This window comes from Colius striatus, chromosome 16, assembly GCF_028858725.1.
Source record: "Colius striatus isolate bColStr4 chromosome 16, bColStr4.1.hap1, whole genome shotgun sequence".
NCBI lineage: Eukaryota > Metazoa > Chordata > Aves > Coliiformes > Coliidae > Colius > Colius striatus.
The window spans coordinates 17548829-17570407 of NC_084774.1; the positions used below are offsets into that span (position 1 = coordinate 17548829).

General features: G+C 46.9%; 2 protein-coding genes and 1 long non-coding RNA gene across 14 annotated transcripts in view; 2 read left to right on the forward strand and 1 right to left on the reverse strand.

Annotated features, from left to right (window-relative positions):
* HNF4A (hepatocyte nuclear factor 4 alpha) overlaps positions 1–2947 on the forward strand; it is a 17040-nt gene extending 14093 nt beyond the window's left edge. For 2 of the 3 annotated variants that reach the window (XM_062009500.1, XM_010195394.2), the window contains exons 6-10: positions 112–199; positions 645–800; positions 1080–1316; positions 1975–2097; positions 2731–2947. In XM_062009500.1, coding sequence (XP_061865484.1) covers positions 112–199; positions 645–800; positions 1080–1316; positions 1975–2097; positions 2731–2873 — 747 coding nt within the window. In that variant the 3' untranslated portion in view covers positions 2874–2947. Of the gene's footprint in view, positions 1–111; positions 200–644; positions 801–1079; positions 1317–1974; positions 2102–2689 lie in introns of all 3 variants that reach the window. The other variant, XM_010195393.2, reaches the window with a different exon arrangement.
* LOC133626996 (uncharacterized) overlaps positions 1–17803 on the reverse strand; it is a 22295-nt gene extending 4492 nt beyond the window's left edge. Inside the window, exons 1-6 of one of the 6 annotated variants that reach the window (XR_009819866.1) lie at positions 11617–11720; positions 10518–10577; positions 4226–4461; positions 2022–2231; positions 1024–1388; positions 575–935 (exon numbers count right to left, since the gene is read on the reverse strand). This is a non-coding gene — a long non-coding RNA (uncharacterized LOC133626996). Of the gene's footprint in view, positions 1–574; positions 936–1023; positions 1389–2021; positions 2232–4225; positions 4462–10517; positions 10578–10657; positions 10738–11616; positions 11721–17635 lie in introns of those variants that run through there. The other 5 variants (XR_009819868.1, XR_009819869.1, XR_009819871.1 and 2 more) reach the window with 5 other exon arrangements.
* On the forward strand, positions 11368–21295 carry TTPAL (alpha tocopherol transfer protein like). 5 transcript variants are annotated; one of them, XM_062009505.1, is made up of 6 exons: positions 11368–11412; positions 13468–13920; positions 14639–14832; positions 16694–16804; positions 17590–17787; positions 19465–21295. In XM_062009505.1, the coding sequence occupies exons 2-6, from the start codon at positions 13482–13484 to the stop codon at positions 19552–19554; spliced, it is 1032 nt and encodes a 343-aa protein (XP_061865489.1). In that variant the 5' UTR covers positions 11368–11412; positions 13468–13481; the 3' UTR covers positions 19555–21295. The 5 variants fall into 5 exon arrangements, with proteins under 5 accessions (XP_061865489.1, XP_061865487.1, XP_061865485.1 ...); XM_062009503.1 differs by lacking the exon at positions 11368–11412 and adding an exon at positions 11810–11886; XM_062009501.1 differs by lacking the exon at positions 11368–11412 and adding an exon at positions 13008–13066.
* The last annotated feature ends 284 nt before the right edge of the window (positions 21296–21579 follow it).

Sequence of the window (21579 nt, forward strand, 5' to 3'; positions counted from 1 at the left end):
CATTCCTGAGCTCAGAACAAGAACACTGGGCTTTCTCTCTTGCTTACATGAAATCACACAGCTTTATCTTTGTCTCTGCATCACCCAAATAACGTTTCCCTGCCCTTGCAGGTAGCGCTGCTGCGAGCACACGCAGGGGAACATCTGTTACTGGGAGCTGCCAAGAGGTCCATGGTGTTCAAGGATGTCTTGCTGCTAGGTAAAGCGTGCACTTCTGCTCCTGGCCCCTCTGCTTCTGCCAAGCTTCTCTGCCAGGATGAAGGAGAGGATGGTTTGGTGTCTGTGGGCACCCTTTTTACAGGGTAGTGGCTGGAGCTCTTCTGTATTTTAACAAGCCCAGCACAACATTTGGGCACAGCTAGACCTGGCTGACATTCACATCAAGGCCACAACATGTGGCAAAGTTGTGAAAGGTTTGTGAAAGCAGGCTATGGTGTGACTTGAGTGACTTCTGTGTAAGGAGAGGCTGCTTTGGCAAAACAGATCAGCATTTCTGGCAGGCTAAGCCAGGGAAGGTGCAGAATGAGAAACTCCTTAAGCCCTCTACCTTCAAAATTATCTCAGCATTGCCCACCTGGGTTTTGAACTCCTTGCTAAGTCCTGGCCAATGACCAGATGATGGTCTCTTTGCTGCTTGTCTGAAGGAAATGACCACATCATCCCCCGGAACTGCCCCGAGCTGGTGGAGGTGAATCGCGTGGCCATCCGCATCCTGGACGAGCTGGTCCTCCCCTTCCAGGAGCTGCAGATAGATGACAATGAATATGCCTGCTTGAAAGCCATCATCTTCTTTGACCCAGGTATGCTCCAGCTCGGTGACGGTTCCCATGAGAGGGAACGAATCTGGGTTATGTTGAGTAATGCTGGTCCTGAGTTGTGGAAATGCTGCCTGGTCTCCTCTCTGGGCCAAACTCAGAGGGAGGGGAGAAGTCAGGCTGAGAAGGGAAAAATGGTCCATTAGAGCAGATGACAGAGAATCAGAGACAGCTGAGCTCAGCCTGCACCCAGACCTCATGCTCTTACCCAAAGGCAGCTCGTAGGGAAGCAGCCTGGATGGTTTGCTCTGTGGGTCGTTGCAGATGCCAAAGGACTGAGCGACCCGTCCAAGATCAAGCGGATGCGGTACCAGGTGCAGGTGAGCCTGGAGGACTACATCAACGACCGGCAGTACGACTCCCGTGGCCGCTTCGGGGAGCTGCTGCTGCTGCTGCCTGTGCTGCAGAGCATCACCTGGCAGATGATCGAGCAGATCCAGTTCGTGAAGCTCTTTGGCATGGCTAAGATTGACAACCTGCTGCAGGAGATGCTGCTGGGAGGTGAGTACTTGAAGCTCCTGCAGGAAGCTTCCTGATCAGTGTCCCCCTGAGAATCTCCAGAGCTAATGCTACCTACCCAAAAAAAAAGAAGAGATGGCCTGTGTGCAGGTCAGCCCCTGACTCACACAAAATCACCTCCCCCATCATTGGCAGCGGTAACAAAGGGCCCTCCATTTCTGCTCACCTAAAGAGATGCATTAGCTGTACGTCAGAGAGGGTCCCCAGCCCTCTGCATTTAAACAAACTTTACTGTGCAACCCTGAAACTCCTACTAGACAGCCATTTCACTCACTCTCCTCTGTGTCAGAAGGGAGTCATCTAAACAAAAACGCCTGAAAGCTCAGGTTAAGTGTCCCACATTTTCTAGTGGGAGCAGCCAATGGGACAAAACAAAATGAAAAGCTGCCAGTATGCTATTCTGTACACAGAGGTGTGACTCAGGAGGAGAGGAATATAATCCTGTGTAAGAGGAAATGTAGGCAGCAGGCAGGGAGTGGTGAGCCAAAGGCATCCTTGGAGGAAAGCAGAAAGAGTGTGCTCCAATCACATGTGCACAGGCTCATCAGGCACAAAACCTCAGACATTTTGGTGCAGTTGATCTGCCCATCTGAACTGTCTCCTGCTGTTGTGGCAACTAATGTCATATGCACATTTTTAGGCTCATCGAATGAAACGCCGCATGCTCATCACCCCCTGCACCCTCACCTGATCCAGGAGAACCTGGGAACAAACGTCATTGTGGCCAACACAATGCCTCCTCAGATGCACAATGGGCAGATGTGTGAGTATCACCAGACAGACAGAGAGCTCCCAGGAGAAACCAAGAGCTTTCCAGCATGCCTGTGGAGGTAGTTTCTACCTCGTAAGGAAATTTCCATGCAAGACAGTCTCTGATAATGAGTGTGTGAGAAATTCCTATGCAGAAAGGAGGGAAAGACAAATAGAGAGGTGGGTTAGATTAGATTAGCTTAGACAACTGATTCAACAACCTGGCAGACTGTAACTTTGACATAGCCCTTAAGGTGTGAATGATTCTATGCAGTGCCTACTGCCATCAGTAGAAAGGCTGCCCTTCCCTTGAATGCTTCAGACACACCTCATTTTGCCCTATCCGAAAACACAGGAAAATGTGGTCTACTACATGGGCCACCACTTTGGAATCTGGGCTGAGATGACCTCAGCTCACAAAAAACTGTCCAGTACAGTCAAAACACCAGCAGCTCCCATCATTTGGTGTTACTGTGGTTCTTCCACGCCATCTAACTGTGCCTATGAGTCCAAGCTGCTTTGCAGCAAACACAGAAGCTGCTAGAGCCTCTGCCTTGCTTACGCCCAAACTTCACATGACTTAGCACAGACCACCGTGCTGTCAGGTCCATGAGGCCCTCTTCTAATCTCATTTGTCTCTCTGCAGCTACTCCAGAAACTCCACAGCCATCTCCCCCTGCGGGCTCAGGACCAGAGCAATACAAGCTGCTGCCCGGAGCCATCGCAACTGTGGCAAAACAGCCCACCTCCATCCCACAACCTGCCATCACAAAGCAGGAGGTCATCTAGCAACTTGCAGAGCAGCTGGCCTCACTCAGAACACCATGTGGGAGAAAAGCCCAAACTGACTCTGTCACTGTGAAAAGAGAAGCCATCCAGAGCTCTTTGGGTGCCAACACACGGACTTGCTTATTGGACTAGTCCACCATCAGCAAAAGCTGTCTTCTTGCAGCTAAGGACAGCATGTGCCATGGGCAGCCCTGAGTCCCAGAACTAAGGCTGAAGCCTTACTGAAACCCACAGCCCTTGTCAGAAGGGCCAGATTTCTGCCTGCCTCTGTGGGGAGGCTGCAGTGAGCGGCTGCATCACAGCAGGTGAAGCACATGGGTTTTGGCCAGGTAGCACTGTCAGAAATGCTCCTCAGCCCTGGCTAGTCCCAGGTCTTTGTATGGTGTCACCCTCCAGCACACTAACACAGCCCTCCCCCTAAGCCAGTCTAACAAACCTTTTCAGCTGATACTGAGGCATAGTCTCACTCAACAGGATTCTCCTCTATTTGAATCCTTCTTTTGAGGGGTTTTGTTATTTTTGTGCCATGACAGCCCTCCCACTACAAGGCTCAGAGAGGCAACCACTGTCAAATCCTTCCCTTACATGACTTACTGCCTCCTCACTACCTGGACTGGGAAGTTGAGGGACTGTGGGATTGGGGAGATTTCAGCTAATGGGATGGGGGCACCCCCCTGCAGGCTGGCAGTGAGCAGCACTGCCCAAAATACCACTGGCCCCACTACTGCTTCTCAGCAGTCAGAGGACCACCACTGGATGAAAGATGTACAAAGGTGAGAGACCTGTGAGGGTGAGAAGAGCCTGAACCTCACAGATTGGACCATGGTCTTGGGCTGCACAAGTGCTGGGAGCATCATGACCCAGGATCTCAGCTGAGACCCAGCTTAAATGCTAAGATCTGCCATATAATCTACTTGTCCAGCTCAGTGCCACTCCTTCAGCTTAGAGTGAGAGGCAGATAACAGATTTACAGGTCTTCATAACAAGATAAGAATTTGTTATGGCTCCTTCAGACCTCAGAGGGGTTGAGGGCAGCAGCCTCAAAATCACAATGCTTCAAGTCCTACAGAGAATGACAGAGGTCAAAGAAAGACCCTGTTTAACCCAAGCCCCTTGGGTCTGCCCCTACTTGCCCTCCTCCCACTCCACCACAGTCTCTGTTCCTCTGTGCCAACCTGTGCCAAAACCCCACAGATCTGACCTTTGGTTTACAACTGAAACCAGGAAAGGAGCCCTCCCGCACCCAGCACTTGCCTCTCCAGGTGCCAGCAGGCCTGGAGCTCGCAAAGCCCTGCATGCCTTCAGGCCTGACTCATTGCCGCCAGCACAAGGCAACAGCAGCTATAACTAACCATAGACTGTGGGGTGCTGGCTTCTGGGGAAGATGATGCTGGTGAGAGTGCAGCTGCCAAGAGGCAGGGAGGAAGCTGAGCCAGCCCAGCCAGGGGAGCTGCAGGGGTCACCCTTGATTTCCAAAGCAGAAATGACCCCCTCTCCACGTGCTGCCGGCGTCACAGGGATCGATGGTCTCTCGCCGCCGGGGGCATCGTACCCAGTAACTTATTGCAATGATGAATCCAATCATTCTCTGTAAATTATTTTGTAAATCACATTGATTATTTATAATCGGGAGATTAAATGCAAGAAACCCCCCCCCCCCCTATAACCAGGCTGTCTTTTCCAATGCAGCAACCTTTTTTTCCCCCCAGTACTCAGTGGGGAATCCTTTTTGGTCCATTTGCACCAAGCATTCCTCAATACTGAACATTCATTGTTGCTGGTTACTGCCTTACAATGGAAGCAGAGGAATATTTCTTCACTAGAGTTTGTATTCATTAAAAAAAAAAGACATAGAAATAAATGCAAAATATTTTCTAACTTTTCCCAGACAGATGGATTTCTTTGGAAGGATTTCTTTTAAATCAAGGGGCTCACCTCCCTGTTGGTCTGACTATATGTGTGTTGAGGAAGAAAAGCCCAAAGAAGTGTTTGATGCTGTCACTATTTCCTGGCAAGCCTCACATTAGCTGGTGTCCATCCTACAGCCATGTGTGCTGGAATCATAAGATTGAACAACAACCCCAATTGAATTAAAAGAACAACAAATGTGAAGAAGAAAATATTTGTTTCTGTAATTCCAGGGAGCATAAAGACTTTAAGTAACAGGGGGGTTGGACTAGATGATCTCTAGAGGTCCCTTTCAACCCCTACCATGCTGTGATTCTGTAACCACACTCCAAAACCCAAGCAAAGGAAGCCAAAATGATGTTATCAGCATTTCAAACATGTTTGTTTTTTAAGTCCCTCTCGTATTTCAAAAGTCATTTGTGAGCATTTTGGAGTGATGATTCTGCTTTGGATCACACACAGCCAAACTACTGGTGGCAGCAGGTGCAGCCAAAGGCAGACTGAGCCTATGGGCCATAATAAGATGATAAAGTGAAAGTCAATTTGTCACTGGTTATAAAGGTGAAGAAATACACTGACAATTAGAGAAGGCTCTTAATGATCCGCTCTTCTGATCACAGGAACCTGATGTCAGCTGTAGCGTGCTCAGGAAGATAACGGGAATTGAGGAGAGAGGTCTAGATGGCTGTAAAGATTAGGAATCTGGGCAGGAGCAACATCCAGCATTTTCAGCTGTGATCTGCAGATGTCCCTCACGATCCCCATCTCCCACCCCTGATGTGAAATGAGGTGGGCAATCTCACCCCAGGTACAAGGGATGAGATGCAGCCTGATTTTCCATTGTACTTGCACATCCATTGGCCTCCCAGTGACAGCCATGCTGGTGAAAACTGTCAGCAGGTATGAGATGGAGAGACAGACCCCAAATAACTTGCCCTCTATACCTGTGCACCCATCACCATTCAGAGTCCCAACACCATCACTGAATACCTCAGTAAGCTCAGCAAAGGCAGTCAAAAAGGACACACCTTATCAGCTCATACACAGGGACTGAGTGGCTAGTTCAGTCAAGAGAAGGAAAAGCAGTTCCTTCTTTTTAATGTGGGATAAACCCCGGACTCTTCTGCCTGCCACAGGAATCCTGTGACACCACAGTTGTTTTTACCTGTGTATATGACCTAAAAACTCCATTTATGTAATATCAAATCTTTGAAGCAATAAATCCTCCTGGATTCCTTCCCATGAACTGCTCTATCAAGGCTGCCCTTTACCTGGTTAATCTTAAATCACTACAGTCCCTACAGGTTTCTTAGTGCTGGCTTCAGCTCACATGGAAAAAAAACCCCACAAACTACCCCACAGACAACCTTTCCTTAAGTGGCATCTTCAATCCCAATCATCACCTGGAATTCTAGTCTAAAATCACCCTGAGAAACGGGCCTTGCCACTTAGGGGCTGTTTCATGATCCAGGCAATGGCCCATGTCACAGGCTGCCATGAAGACAGCCACCACAGGCCTTCAAGATACAAATTCCTTATGTTGTTTTTGGACACAAGAGCCTTTTGCTGTCCTCTTCTCTGCTTGCAACCTAGACTAAGGATGATTTCCTGGAAAGCAGTAGCTCCAGCTGCAAAATCTTTTCATGTTGTCCAAGCAAAAGATCTGTGAAAGTGGTATTTTTAGGTCCTCTGGCCACTATAAAATGCATTCTTCTCATATTCCTTATATAACCTTCATCTGAAATAGCCAACAGGATTTGGAGCCTTTTCCACAGCTTTCATGTCTCAGTGTTACAGGAAAAAAAAACCCAGAATGGCAAACTAGTTTTATGGCCTGCATATCATCTCTGAGAAAAGCAACTATTGCTGCTATTAAACTTGCAAGTGCACACACAGGCACAGATAGCCACGAACAACAAGAGGCTGCAGAGACAGTTCAGCAACGTGGCAACTGCTGAGCCAGGCAATTCTGTGTGCCAGGCTGGCCAGTTCCTTCAAGGCTGAGTGCAAATATCCATTTGAGAATGGATTTGGGAAGGCTGCACACCCCTTCTTCCACTCAGAGAGGCTGGAGGAGGAAAGGTAAGGTGTGGGTATGTTTAAAATCCCTCTCCCCATTCCTAATTGAGGTGTGACCCTAATAATCATAAACACACCTAGCACCTGAAAAATTGGCAACCAGGCCAATAAAAAAGGCAATACACTGTCAGCTTTGTTAGGTGTGTAGTGAGCAAGGCAGCTTGGGACAAACCAGACTGGAGTCACGTCCTTCAGATCAGTGTGCTGTGTAAGAGACAGGAGGCTGCTGGGGTCTACAGAGTGCTCCCAGTTCAAGCCCAAGGAAAGAAGACCTCTGAGTCTTACCGGCTCTTGGTAAGGAAGTTGGTTTGGAAACTGTATTTCCAAGGCTTACTCTGGCTCTGGACATGGAGTGATGCCAGGATTGCCTGACTGTGGCTGCTTCATCAGCTTTCAGAGGTTTGAGGCTACCCCTAACTCAGGAGGTCAGTCTGACATCTAAGTCCCTCACACCTGGCAGCTCAGAATGGCTGGGACCTGCAGCCCTTTGTGACCCCATGGACAAAAGACCAGGGAGTCCTTCTGATCCTGGAAGCCCCCAGGGTCCGGGGGAGCTGTTGTGATTCCCTGCTTCCTCCTAGAAACTGCTATGGGTGCAATAAACAGTGCAAGAGCTGCCTGATGCCATGCCTGGATAGACCTCCAGAGCAGGAAGTATCTCGAATTGGGCAGGAATTCCTCATGGCAGCTGCCAACCAGGTGTTTGTACTGGCTGGAACATGACATGTTTGCCCTCACTGACCAGGAAAGTCATTACAATAAAGTAACTCAAAAATACACTTCTCTGTACCTCTCCAGGAATCTCCAAAATCTCACTACCCATTAATGAATGCTGCTGATGCATTAGTATCCCCATTAAGCACTGACATGGTTGTGCATATCCTAGGATCCACTCAGAGCTGATCTGCAGAGGATACAAAGCCTGAAAGGTCCACCTAAAGAGATGTGGAGGTCTCATGCATCAGCTAAAATGACAAGCAACCAATAAAAACACTTGAGGCAGAAGCAGCAAAGAGAAACATTAGTGCCTGACCCAGAATCTCTGACTCTGGACTACAGCACTTCTGGCACAGACAAAAGACAATAATTGGGATCCTCACTTCTGGGTGATCTTTAGTCCTCTCTTAAAATTACCTTAAGGTTAGAGTTAACCTTAAGGTTAGAGTGGCATCTTCCCACCTGGGACAGCACACTAGAGATGTACTATGCTGCATGCCCATGGAGACAGTGGAAATAGCTCCAACATTGCTTTCCTTCCAGTGTGCAAGGGCACTGTAAAACAACGGCTGGAAAAACAGTCTCAGTTCAGCGTAATTTAGGATTGGACTAACTGACCTTTAAAGGTTCCTTCCAACCCACACTAGTCTCTGACTCTATGAAATTAGCGCAGAGAAATTCTGTAATATTTAAAACACTCAGAGGTCCTGTCAAGCACATTCCTTGCCAAGCTTTTGCAAAAACATTGCTGGTTTTGAAGCCAATAAAGCCAGGGAGAGAGGGGAAGTGTTCTCTCAAGGCCAGGGCTGGGTTTGACTGCCTGTCTGTGTTTCGCTGCACACTTGGCTTCCTGGAGGTCTGACTGCATGTTAGCATGACTTTACATACCTGGGTGGGGGGTGCCTGCCTGCTTACAGCTGCTTTGGCAGCAGAGGCTACAGATTTGGGTGCATTTGCATATTACTGCCTGTTTCCATAGCTTTGCACGTGTGTCTGGCCTGCCAGTGTGAGGGGGGAGCACGTGCAGAGCAGGGGCTCTGCTGCTCACAACTGAGGTTGACACCTGTGAGATCCACTCATCACAACATACAGGGTGAGATCAGGCATGGAAGGCTCTCCCAAAGGATGTACACTTTTAGGCTTTGAGACCATGAATATTCATGGTAATTTTGGGCATATTTTCTTAGCCACTTCACCCTTTGACCTCAGAGGAATAGCTGTTGGATTCTATCATATACAAACGCCCCACAGCCCTGAGACTATGTCTGGAGCAGGTTTCCAGCAGCATGGTGTGGCCCTGCATGGGGGTATTATGAGGGGCTGCCAATCTCCTACAGCCCCTTCCATGCTGCTGGACCACTGCAATATAAGCAGCTCAGGCCTGAGATGTAACATGGCAGACCTTGCCCAGCACTATGGGACTAGTGGCTCTCTGCTCTGGTGCTGAGCTGCCCAGAAGGGCTGTGGAATTTGTGTGGCCCAGAGGTTCCACCTGCACCCCAAGGACCAGAGCCCCTCTTGGCCTGAACTGCAACAGAGATTATCTTTATTACAGGACTGTTATGTTTGCATAGTTTAGTGATTTAATATCAGTTTAAAGCCTTCTCTGTGAGCAATCCTGTTTGAAGTCATGCCCTCTTTTCAGCCTCAGCTTGCCAAGACTGTAAAATGTTTATTGCTAATGGTAGAAAAGCTTAAAGAAGCCAAGATTACTTTCCCAGGCTTGGTACTAAGACTGTTCGGATAAGTAAATGAGTGAAGAGTATGACATGGACTTCATTAAATATCAACCAAGCCCAACAGCCATTCATTTATAACACAACGGCAGAGCACGTGAGCACGCAGGAGCAGGGCTGAGAAAGGAATGAATCGCATGTGATAGCAGAGATGAACATGAGAAGGGCTGGATTCCCCACGGGGCTCCAGGTGTGCCTCCCAAGGTCAGGCAACACAACTCCCCTACTGAAGCTCCTCCAAATACTGTAGATCTGGAGCTGCTGAAGTGACAAAGTCAGTGCAGTTCATCCCCTCTCAGTTGGGGAGGGTCACACGTGTGTAGTACAGTATGTCCTTCTCCCGTGTTGCTGTGGGTAAGGACAAAACTCTCCAGCTAAGGGAGGACTGTCAGTGCCTGCATGTTTGTTTTCAGTTATCAGTTTTTACTTCCTTATAGACAGGTTCTGCCTTTACTGGTTTATAGTCACAGGATGCCAACATCGGGTAGACTAAATTACAGAAACTCTTGCTATTGTCCAGTGATTTCATTTGTCAGTACTTCAAAATTCCCTCTCCAGAGGTGCTTGAAGCCCTCACTTCCATTCACAACTCTCCTTGAGTTCAACATCCCCCACACAAGGAAAACTGAGGTAAGGGAGTTATTTCATTTAGGGACCATCCTCAAATTTTATTTCACCTCCAGTCCTTCTTCACTACGCAGTACTCTCACTTCTGCTTTCACAGAATCACAGAGGCTCTTGCTGTTACTGTAATATCCTTTTCCATGTCTTTCTCAATGACACCGATTCTCATGCATTTCCTGTCTTTCTTGTCCCTCGAGGCAGAGCTTCCTTCACACATCACTCCTTTCAAACACCCCTGCTTACTCCTAACACCCTGCTGCAGTAGCTATTAACCAGTCAGGTCTGGAACTGACACCTCCCTGCTAAATCTTCCTCCCTTGAAGGGTGCAAATTCCAAACAGATTTTGCAACCTGTAGCAAAAATTCCTGTTTGCAGCTCCAGTGTTTCCCAGACATTTGGTGTTTTAAAGCCTTTTCTCAGATCAGCCCAGAAATTAGCTGCATCAGGTGTACCCAGGAACCTCCTTCATCCTTTCAGCTGTGAAGCCACAGAGCTATTTCCTCAACATACACCTTCTCCCTCTTTCCTTCCCTCCCTCCCTTACAACTGTGTCTGCAGCTGCTAGCTTCAGGTTCTTACCTCTGCCCTGGGACTCCAGGTTCTGCCTGCCCACTTCTCTCAGGTCTCTGTGCTCAGGAGCTGTACAAATATAAACAGGACCAATGTAAGGTCTCTTACCCTCCTGAAGTCCCTTCAGCTTCATTTATCACATGACTTACTGGAAAGGGTATGGAGCAACATCACAAACAGGTCTCATTCACAGAGATCCAAACTAGTCCCAGCTTAGAGTACCAGTTTACCAGGTTGCACCCAGCTCTGAGCTGGCTGGTCCCAAAGCAGCGATGGACCACAACATCAACATGGGGCTGAATCAGCATACTCCTCTGAAATGCCTCTCTGCAGGTCAACACCTGTGTCACACTCCCTTTGTTTCCATGCTGGCATATCTCTTGCCAGGCACGGTGTCACCCAACCATTTTCTACCTTGGAAACCTTGGAAGAGTAAGAAATCTGAGCTGTATCTCAGATGCTGCAGAAGGGCCTTGTTTCCCACTGTGGGCTCCTGGGATTCCTGCTCTTTGTCCATCTACCTTTGACTCCCTCTCCTGGCTGAAAACACAGGTTACAGCCAAGAGAAAAGAATAGACCCCACCGAGCTCACAGGGACCCTCCAGCCTGGGGTTCGTCCCCATGAGCCTGTTTTGCAATCCAACCGTGCCTCCATTATCAGTGGGGTTAACCGTGGGTCATTCCTGCACCCCCCAGCACTCCCTGCTGAGCCCTTTTTAAGGCAGCAAGCCTGGGCGCGATGGTGTTTTCATCACAAATGCCACGCAGCGTGGTCAGGCACAACCACCTGAACTCTGTGGGATACAGCTGCCCCCTCACAAATCCAACCAAGTAACTTTTTGTCCAGAGAACACGTCAGGGCACCTCCTGAGGGCTGCTCTCTCCAGAGCCAGCTCCAAAGCGGGTCAGTATAACTATCTCTTTAAAATATAGATAACTGTGCCTCTGGGGCCTAGGGCTGGAGGCAAGGAGGCGCCACTATGAAAGAGGATGAGGTGAAATTAACGGGCACCAAGAGTCCCTGACGAAGCGGCCCCGGGGTTCCCTCACACTGCAGTGCGCAGCTATCAGCGGAAACCTGCACTTTCGGCCCAAAGCCCAACCATACCGGTGTCCCACGGCGCTTCCCGGCGGGGCAGGGGCCCGGCGGCTGCCGCTGCCACCGCACACAAGCGCAGCGCGGCCCGGCCGGGCCCCGCCAAGCCCGCCGACGCCCCTCAGGGTCCGGCCGCAACGGCGCCTGCGCGGCCCGGGCGTCACTTCCCGGCGGCCGCGGCAGTTCCGGAGCGCTGCTGCCTGGAGACGGCGCTGCTGCGCGGGAGCGTGCGGTGCGGCGGCGGGACGGGCCGCGGCTGCGGGCGCGGAGAGGCTGCGGCAGGTGTGCGGTGCTGCAGCTGAGGGGCTGTTTGGGGGTGATGCTGGAGCTGAGGGGCTGTGGGGTGATGCTGCAGCTGAGGGGCTGTTTGGGGGTGATGCTGGAGCTGAGGGGCTGTGGGGTGATGCTGCAGCTGAGGGGCTGTTTGGGGGTGATGTTGGAGCTGAGGGGCTGTGGGGTGATGCTGCAGCTGAGGGGGTGTTTGGGGGTGATGTTGGAGCTGAGGGGCTGTGGGGTGATGCTGCAGCTGAGGGGGTGTTTGGGGGTGATGCTGAAACTGAGGGGCTGTGGGGTGATGCTGCAGCTGAGGGGGTGTTTGGGGGTGATGCTGGAGCTGAGGGGCTGTGGGGTGATGCTGCAGCTGAGGGCGTGTTTGGGGGTGATGTTGGAGGTGAGGGGCTGTGGGAGCCTCCTCACTTCTCTTTCTGCCTCAGTGCCAGGAGCACTGGCAGGGTGCAGGCAGGCTGTCAGGGCAGGGGCCAGGGATTTGGGTCCTGCACAGCCCAGGCTATATGGGGTGAAGCATGTCACTGTGAGTGATGCCAGCACTCTGGGACCTTCCTTGAGATGTCTGAGGAAGATGTGGTAAAAGCAAGCCATTCAGATGTCCATCACTGCAGGAGGAAGCTGGTAATGTGGGACAGTTGTTATTCTGATGATTCCCCTGTGACACCCAAGAGTTGTCATAGCACTCTGTGTCTCTGAATAGGAATAGCTCAGGGAAAAAAGGGACTATTTTTCCCTTCCAGGAAGTATATCAGGTTCATAGTTTTATAATTTTTCACTAATGCCTGTCCACTCACAGCTGGATTTGGAAACTCATCTCCCAGACCAGAAATATGGGCAGCAGGCTGAAAAACAGATTAAGTCTACCTTAATACCCATGCAGTGCTGGCATCAGAGTGTGTATCTCACCTGCTCATACAGTCTGTGAACTGCAGCCATTTCTCACATTCCTGAATGCTGCTCCTCCTGAATCACTTGGGTGAGCTTGTGGGCAGACGTGCTGATTGATGCATATATTTGCCAGACAAGTTAATGAAAATTCCTGTCTGTCTGGGCTCAGCCACAAGTTTCTCAGAAGAGGATGTAATTAGACCAAACGTGAGAATCCTGCCTAACTGGGATGTGTTTACTTTGCTTTAGTTTCCAGCTGGACAGAGGAAACAAATGGTGAGGCAAAGTGAGTTCTGTATTTTGCACTGAAGCTGTGCAGTTCTGTATTTTAAGTTTTATTAATTTGGTGAGGTTTCATCCAAGGTGGTTTGCTACCTGCTTTGCAGCAGAAAGGGATTAGAGAAACCTGCACTTTCTAATCCTTGGAAAAGTATGTAAATGTTTCAACTTTGCTTCTGTCTGTACTGCTGGTTCTTGGAAGGGCTGGGAAATGGAGGGATGCAGGACATAGCAAATAAGTAAAGAGCTTTGATCTGTTTGCTGATCAAAGTGAAGCTGTTTTAGCAAAGGGTTGGACTAGATGATCTCTATAGGTCCAACCTCTGTCAGATGGGGATTCTGTGAAATAATAACCTTGCTTGTTAGGTGTGGGATTGTTTGTCATGTGCAGCGCTTGCTTTTTGACAGGTTCCTGCTACATTATGTCAGGAGACAGTGACTGCACCAGGACAAGTCCATCAGCAGGATCTCCATCGGACAACGAGTTCTTGCCAGATCGGCCTAAGTATGTTTGCTCCCTGTCTCCTGATCTCATTACCAAAGCCCGGGAAGAGCTCCAAGAGAAACCTGAGTGGCGGCTCCGCGATGTGCAGGCGCTGCGGGACATGGTGTGCAAAGACTATCCCTCCCTGGGCACCTGCCTGGACGATGCTTTTTTGCTCAGATTCCTCAGAGCCAGGAAATTCGATTATGATCGAGCGCTTCAGCTTCTGGTGAACTACCACAGCTGTAGGAGGAGCTGGCCTGAGGTCTTCAACAACCTGAAGCCATCTGCCATAAAGCCCGTCCTGGAGTCGGGCTTTGTCACTGTGCTGCCTCACCGGGACCCAGAGGGACGCCACGTCGTCTGCATCCGCCCAGGTACTGAAATGCATGAATGTCTTTGCTCTCCATCTCCTGAGGTGTGTCTGGGTCAAAACTCTGTTCCCTGCTGTCCTGTGACCAGTGGTTATGTACTCAGTGAAATTTGACAAGCTAAGAGGTGAAGGGACACGTTTGTTGTTAGCCAGCGTTGCACCGGTTCCTTCTCCTGTGTCAGCAATAACTGCAGTTATGTCAAAATGTGAATGCAGTGAGGTGGGTTGATGAAATATTTAGGTGACACAAGAAAAAATATGTCACTAATGTGTAGTAACTCAAATTGAAACAGGGCTGCTGGACTATGGTTAGAAGCTTGTAACTTGTTTGGACAAGAAGTGGAGAGAGGAGTCTATGGCTTTGACTCCCATGTAAACAGTTGGAACCTTACATGTGCTTTTGGTGCTGCCAGGCTTGCTGTAAATTTGTCTTCGTTCATTCTCCTCTTTTCCATTTACCTGCTTTCTTTCTGAGCTGAAACTGCTTTTAATAAACTGTGCTGGGTGGAGAACGGGGTTCTTAAAACCATTGCCTTTGCTCCCTGAAGTAAAACGTGAGTTGCCATTTAATCTCTTGCCTAAGAAAGGCTGCTCTGAACTAGGACTGTGGCTATTAAAGACTAACTTTTAAGAGTCCAGGAAAATAGCAAATCAGTTTTTGGAATGTGTATTGTTAGCTGATATTTACTCTCCCACTTACCATCCATGTCTTGTAACCTCAGACAGATGGACACCCAGTAATTATCCGATTACTGAGAACATTCGTGCCATATACTTAACGTTAGAAAAACTCATTCAGTCCGAAGAGACCCAGGTGAATGGAATTGTAATCCTGGCAGACTACAAAGGAGTCAGCTTATCTAAGGCGTCTCATTTTGGTCCTTTTGTAGCCAAAAAAGTGATTGGAATTCTTCAGGTAAGACCTGAACTGGTGGGGAAAAATAAGCTTGTACATTGTAAATGACTGCTTCTGTGTCTAGAGTTATTGACTATGTCACCAGAAACCTGAGCATCGTGGTTTTTACCAGCAGAGTTGAAACATGTCTCTGCCCAACTGGTTTTTCACACCCTTGCCAACTTACCTCACTTGGCTTGCTTTAATTATTTGGTTTTATTTTGCACCTCTAAAACTAGCTTTGCATTAGAAATGCAAACTTTGACTTGGATTGGGGGAAAGAATAAAGTTCTGCTAGCTAGTGATCAGGAAAAGAGAGAGCAGTGAATTGCAGTTAGAGAAGACACTGTTTTGTCTGAATGCTGAGGAATGGCTCGTTATTGAAATGGTTCCCATCAGCCCAGGTGCAGCTGAGCACTGGGCAAGTGCCAGTTCAAGTACTGCTGCAAAAATCTTGCAGAGAAGCCTTTTGAGTGGGTGTGATTTGAGGAGGATTTCCATTGATTCCCTGAAGGAAGAGAGGCTTCTGCTGCACAGGGGCAGGAAAAGAGACAAATAAAAAATACCTCCACCTAGGTGTTTGGAAATAAAAATGATGGAGAGCAAGTTGGAGTGAGTTCATAAGCACATCTTACAAAATAGGAAGGTGAAAAGAGTGAGGAGTAACTTGGCCAAAGAGGCAGGAAACTCTGATGATTTTAGTTGCTATTTGACCATACTCTCTTGGGGAGTGAGATGAGGAAAACTTCTCTTTAAAGGGTTTCTTCCCTCATTACTTTTCTGGCCTGAGCTGGTTAAGCTCTTAGTTATATCCATAGAGGGATAAGTAAGTATAGGAGAAATCGGGGGGGGGGGGTTATGAATGCTTATGAATGCCTGCATAAGAACTCCCTCCTTTAAATTATGATGTAAATGTGTGCCATTTGACTGCTGAGCCTGTATTTAATTTGCACAAATGAAGTGATGAGTGTCCTGCTGCAACTAGTGGAAACAATTCAGAAAACAAAAGCTGAACTTGGTGAAGGACATAAAGGTGTGGGTGGGTATAAGCATATTGCATCAAACTTCCTGAGCTGCATCCCTTGTAAAGGTGAGCTGTTACACTGACCCTCCTAAGGACAGAAATGCTCCTGCAGTGCACACTCTTAGCTTTTCACTCCAAACACTGACTGCTGGTTCTGTGTATTTAGAGCTGGTTATAAGGGCAAGAAGCTTCACTGTGGCACACGAGGCCTTAATTGCTGCTGATGAGCTCTTTCCTTGGAAAATTGTTTCTGCAACTCAAATTCTGCAGCAGAAATCCTGTAACTAACTGGTTTCAAACTCCTTTGTATAGGAGGCACTGTGTGTTGTCAGCAGAGCCTTGTCATTTGCAGATAGCATGACAGTAGTTGGAGTGGCAGAAAAATAAGGATATTATATTTATACGTTGTATAAAAACACATTTTAAGAGTATTTTGGGCACGAAATCTTGTAGTTGGAAACACCATTAGAATGAGTCTGCTCTGGCTCTGCACCTGGTGCACTCCTCAGAAGCCACAGTCATCCCTCTGTAACTGCATCCTTACCAGGGTGGGGAGTATTATCTGACTGTCTTTGATAGGGAAGATGAACAACATTAAGAAATTAAGATTTACTGACAGCCATGTTTCTCAGTGCCAGGTTTTCTACTCTCTTATGTCAATGCCCACAGGTCTCATCCTAAGACTATTCCCTATGACAAGGTGCATCTCTGTTGCTGTATTGCTTTGTGTTGGTACCTCAGATGGAAGCTTGGGAGCCAGGGGGTTCTGCTGACAGTCAAGTCTCAGGAGATTTTAAAAAGAGGAAGATGGCAAATGTGTGTTTAAACTGCATTATAAAAATCTTCTTTACCCTTCAGGATGGATTTCCCATTCGAATAAAAGCTGTTAACATAATTAATGAGCCTCGGATATTCAAAGGCATTTTTGCAATCATCAAGCCTTTTCTGAAGGAAAAGATAGCAAACCGGGTAAGAACTTCCCATCAGTGTTTGTAAGTTCTTTGCTTGGCCACTGCAAGGAAAAACCATCCAAAACTTTGCAGTTAGAAAAATGTTGGTGCCATTTCCTTGATCTAACTGGCCTTTTCTGCTTTAGTGATGAAAAATACACCTGTTGGGGAAAATCTTCATGGGGGAAAAGCTGTGAAGGATTTAATATTGGTGTAACATTAATATGGAACTTGAGTAGATATGGTCTGTGTTCAGGATGGTAATTCTGTCCCTGGATAGAACTGGATTATTAGTTGGATTCTGTCCCGGACAGTTGGATCATTTTGGCAATATACCAAATATATATATATATATATACTTTATGAAGTGGTATCATAGGAAATCTGTTTCCCCTTTCTTGCTCTTCCCCCTTATGCAAATGTCCTGCCTGGCACAAGTATCCTCTCTGTAGGACTGGACGTAGTTGCAAAGGATGATCCCTTTTTCTACAAGGATAAGTGCTTCCAATCCCATGAACACACTTGGGGCCAAGCTGAATTTGGAACTTCTGCACAGACTAGCAAATGCCAAGTCTCTTGCTGGGATTAATGCTGTATAAGAGTGGGGACTGTCTCAAGCCTTCTCTCACCAATGTGTCTAATGGCACCTGCCCAGCATTGTATGCTGCCACTGGCCCATAGAGACATCACTTCTCTAAAATTTGCTTTTTAACTCAAAACAAGCTTGTTAGCTGCCCGTTCCAGTAACTTGCTGGGAACTGATTGATCTGCACTATTAAAGTTATCTTTTGCTTTCCTCTTCAGTTTTTTCTTCATGGCTGTGATCTGAATTCCCTTCATCAAAACATACCTCCAGTGATCCTTCCTGAAGAGTATGGTGGTACTTCAGGGAAGCTGGACATCTCTGCGTGGAACGAGCTGCTGCTGGCCTCTGAAGAGGACTTTCTGCACGATTTCTCCCAGCTGGTTCTCCCGTGTGACAGCTCTCCCCACAACCTGCTAGTGAGTGGGGATGCTGATGAAAAGCAATGTGATGATTCTCTGCGAGGCATGAAACCTCAGCTCTATTACTGTTACTAACAAAGAAATTTCCCAGTGCAGTTAAGATCTGTCCTGATGGGTGATGATGTTGTGAACTCTGTCTTACTCCTAAACCTGCAGTTTGCAAACAGACCGCTGAGGCACTTTACACTGTAGAACCAAAGGAAGCTGAAGAGGGCACAAAAGGGGCAGGGCAGAGTTCAGGGAGGATAAAAACAAACAGCACAAGTTGTGTAGGATACTTGAGGCTTGTCAGCCTCTGTGTAAATGATGCAAACTGGCCTCTTCTTTCTAACTATAAAGAAAAAACAATATTGTAGGATGGTAAGCTTAGTAGTGTCTTATCCCCTCGCCACACAGATTAAAAGTGACAACAATTATTTACCAGTTTTGTGACCATCTCTTCCCTTCCTCTTCTGCAAACACCAGTAACCCAAGGCAAGAAAATTGCTTTGGAACCCTGCAAAATGTAGTTGCCAGTGAAGATTGCATAAAGACATAAAAGTAACTTGGCCTGTCCTCTGTCACGTGGTTCAGATTGTGAGCTGGCATTTCTGAAAAAGCTCTATGAGTATTTGTCTCTTCTTAGTACAGAGTAAAACTTTCATGTCCATGAATATCAGTATGGAGATAATCCACTAGTTACAGTTCTCCCTGCTATGAGGAGGTTTTGGATACTAACAGATACATCTATTTCAAGGCTTATTATAAACAGATGCAGTCTTCATTTTTAGAAAATGGGAAGTTTTTCAGATCCAGTACTAAGGCTTTTAATTGGGTGACAGCTTCAAATAATGGTGTTTGGGACCAAATAAGAAAAAGCTGTGTCAGCCACCTTCCCACCTTGTCAGTTGTTCTTTTCAGCTGGCTGTGATGAGGAATTGGGTAAGTAACTCTTACATACAATGTGGGAGGAGGCTTTGCAGCAGTTAGCATATGATGTATAGAAGGCAATACTTGAAGTAAGGCAGCAAAGTGCTTCTTTGGCTTGTACTTTGGGCAGAACTGAAGTCTGTGAAACCAAACACAGACAGACTATTTGAAAGCACATCCTTAAATTTCCTGGTATTGTAGCATTTTGTTCACTGTGCTTGTCAGCTCTTTGGTGAAATGTCACAACTTTGTTTTCAGCTTTGTTGACCTCTTGTCTTTAGTTGTCAGGTTCCTGTATGAAGTTAGACTTTAATCATCTCTGTAATACTTACCTGTAGCTTGTATGTCTGTGCTTCTAGGTCTTTGTCTAGAGCAGAACTAAGACTCTGATGCCAAACCAGGGTAAGATACCCACATCTAAATAAGCTGTTCCCATCTGTTAAATGGTCTTGATTTAAAATTTTACTCTCAGCAGTCTCTTTGCACATGTTCTTCTGCACTATAATAGTGTGGAGATGGGAAAACTCACCAGGACTAGGAAAGCACACGCTGTTACTTCGAGGTGAAATGTTTCACTGGTGAAAAAGAACATCCCTTCTAATTGGAAACTTTAGAGCACTTTCTCTAGATGAAACCTTTATTTAGTGCCAAGTGTGATTACAGGTACCAGTTATGTTTCTGTAAATATAAATCTAAAGCATCTTGAGGATTTCAGACATTTATCAAAGTGCCAAACTCTGTTTTGAATGTCTGTCTCCCTCTTAGTCTCCCTGCAGCATGATTGCACTGCCAAACAGACTCCTCTACCACTGTAATGACCTCCTGATCTGGCAGCAAACCTCATCCTGGAATTAGGGGATAGCACATGTCACCCAGGGATTACAAAAGGACCCTGGCCTTTCAGAGGGGGAAAACCATGAAACTTTTGTTTTGAGCATCAGAGTTCAGCCTTTGTGGGAGCAGAGGACTCATCACTTGAACTGTTCTGGATTAAAGGTGGGAAGAAATTAATTTTTCCTCACTGAAAGGTAGGAAAAAACAGATGCTTTGTAAGTCCCCTTTGATAGCTATTACCTTTGGGGGAGAGGAGGAAACCTAACTTTTTCAGCTACTTAAAATAGGTAAAAGAGCACTGCTGACTCCTTCCTCATCTCTGACCACAGTGGGCTGTGTGTTTTGCAGAAGTTAATTGTTTTGTGCCACCTAGCAAGCCAGCAGCACACACTACCAGGACTTAAAAAGTTAAGTGGCTGCCCACATGTTTAACTGTCAGAACAGAGGATGGTGTTTATGCTGTTTTAGTGTCTCTTCATTCCAACCACAATTAAAAATTGCTAGAAGTAAAGACATGACTGGTATGGGATCCTCTTTCTCTAACTGTGCTGCCAGGGTTCGAAGTGGTGGCATTTTGACAGTTAACCTTTAAGAACAGCGACTCTGATTATGTAACTACTAGAGAGGAGAGCTGAATATTCAAAATGCAATTTAGTGTCCTTCAAAAAGAAAACAGACTCACCTGGTGTCCAGCAGAAGCCTCAGAAAGCTCTACAGAAACCAAACCCCTTTCCAGGCTTTTATATTCCTGTGCATGCCTTAAATAGTAGGCAAACCACACCCCTTTCTCCCTCCTCCTTTCTCCTCTGCTCACACAGGAACTAAGAGTAAATCTGAGAGATACAGCTACATTATCAATGCTGAAAGCTGCCTATGTTATGCCTCCAGAACTTTTTTCTTAAAGCTGGCTGCTGGGCAGTTGATGTTGGGATGCCTGAGCTAAGCCAGGCTTACCTTTATCAACCACCTGTTATTCCTAATTTGCTCTTTCTTAGCTTTAGAATTCAGAGTTGCAACTTGATTGAGCTGTATCTCTGACCCCTCTTAGGTTCATAACTAGGGCTTGGCTTAGAGAAAGCACAGCTCCCTCTTTTATGTGCTTGACTACTGAGCTGAGAGTGCTCTTTGAGCTTTAGGATTTACTAGCAATGAAATCTGTTTATTTCCCCTAACTTCTTATGTCAGCATTTTGAAAATAAACATGGTTTAAGTATATAGAGCTACCTGCAAGTTAAGAGGATAGGAAAAGCTTACAGCTGTGTTGGGGTGTTTTTCCACAGCACTAAGACTGATCTATTCTTTTTTCCACTTGAACTAACTTTGTTTGCAGAGCTTACATGCCTTGCCCAGTCCATAAGCCATTCCTGCCAAATCCAACACAGAGTAAGGAAAGATACTCCAACTGCCTGGGGCTGCTGTGGCTTTTGATGGGAAGTGGGACAAAAGTAGCTGCTTACTGTACATACAAGTACTTGAATTTATACTCTTGCAAATGGGTGTTACAAAGCCCGAGGTATTTTCAGGAACTGGGTGAAATATTGTCTTTGTTAAATCTCATTTTGGCATGAGTTGATCATAGTGTTATTCAAACTAATGATTTTGCCTTCTGTTGTGTGTGGGCCCAGAGGTGTTGGGTGGTTAAGTGTACATCTTATTTTGACCAAATTTATTTTTCTATTGCATTTTATAAAATGGAAGTGGTCAAAATGTGTAATTTTATGATGCATGACCAGGTGATTAAACACATTATAACAGCTGCTAATTTGATACTTTAAATGTTTGCCTTGTGTCATGTGGGAAAAGTCAGTAGTGACAGACTTGTTTCTACACTGAACACAGTTGCTACCAAGTATAGCTGCCAGTTTACATTAGAAAAAAAAGCATTGCTTTCTACTCTAGAACAACTGTACCCGAGCACCCTGAAGGCTTGGACCCTCAGATGCTGCTTGTTTCAAAAGAAACATCATGTGACTTAACACTTTGCTGCATGGACAAAACATCCAGTCACATCCAACTGGACACTGCAGCAGCTCGTTGGCATTTTTA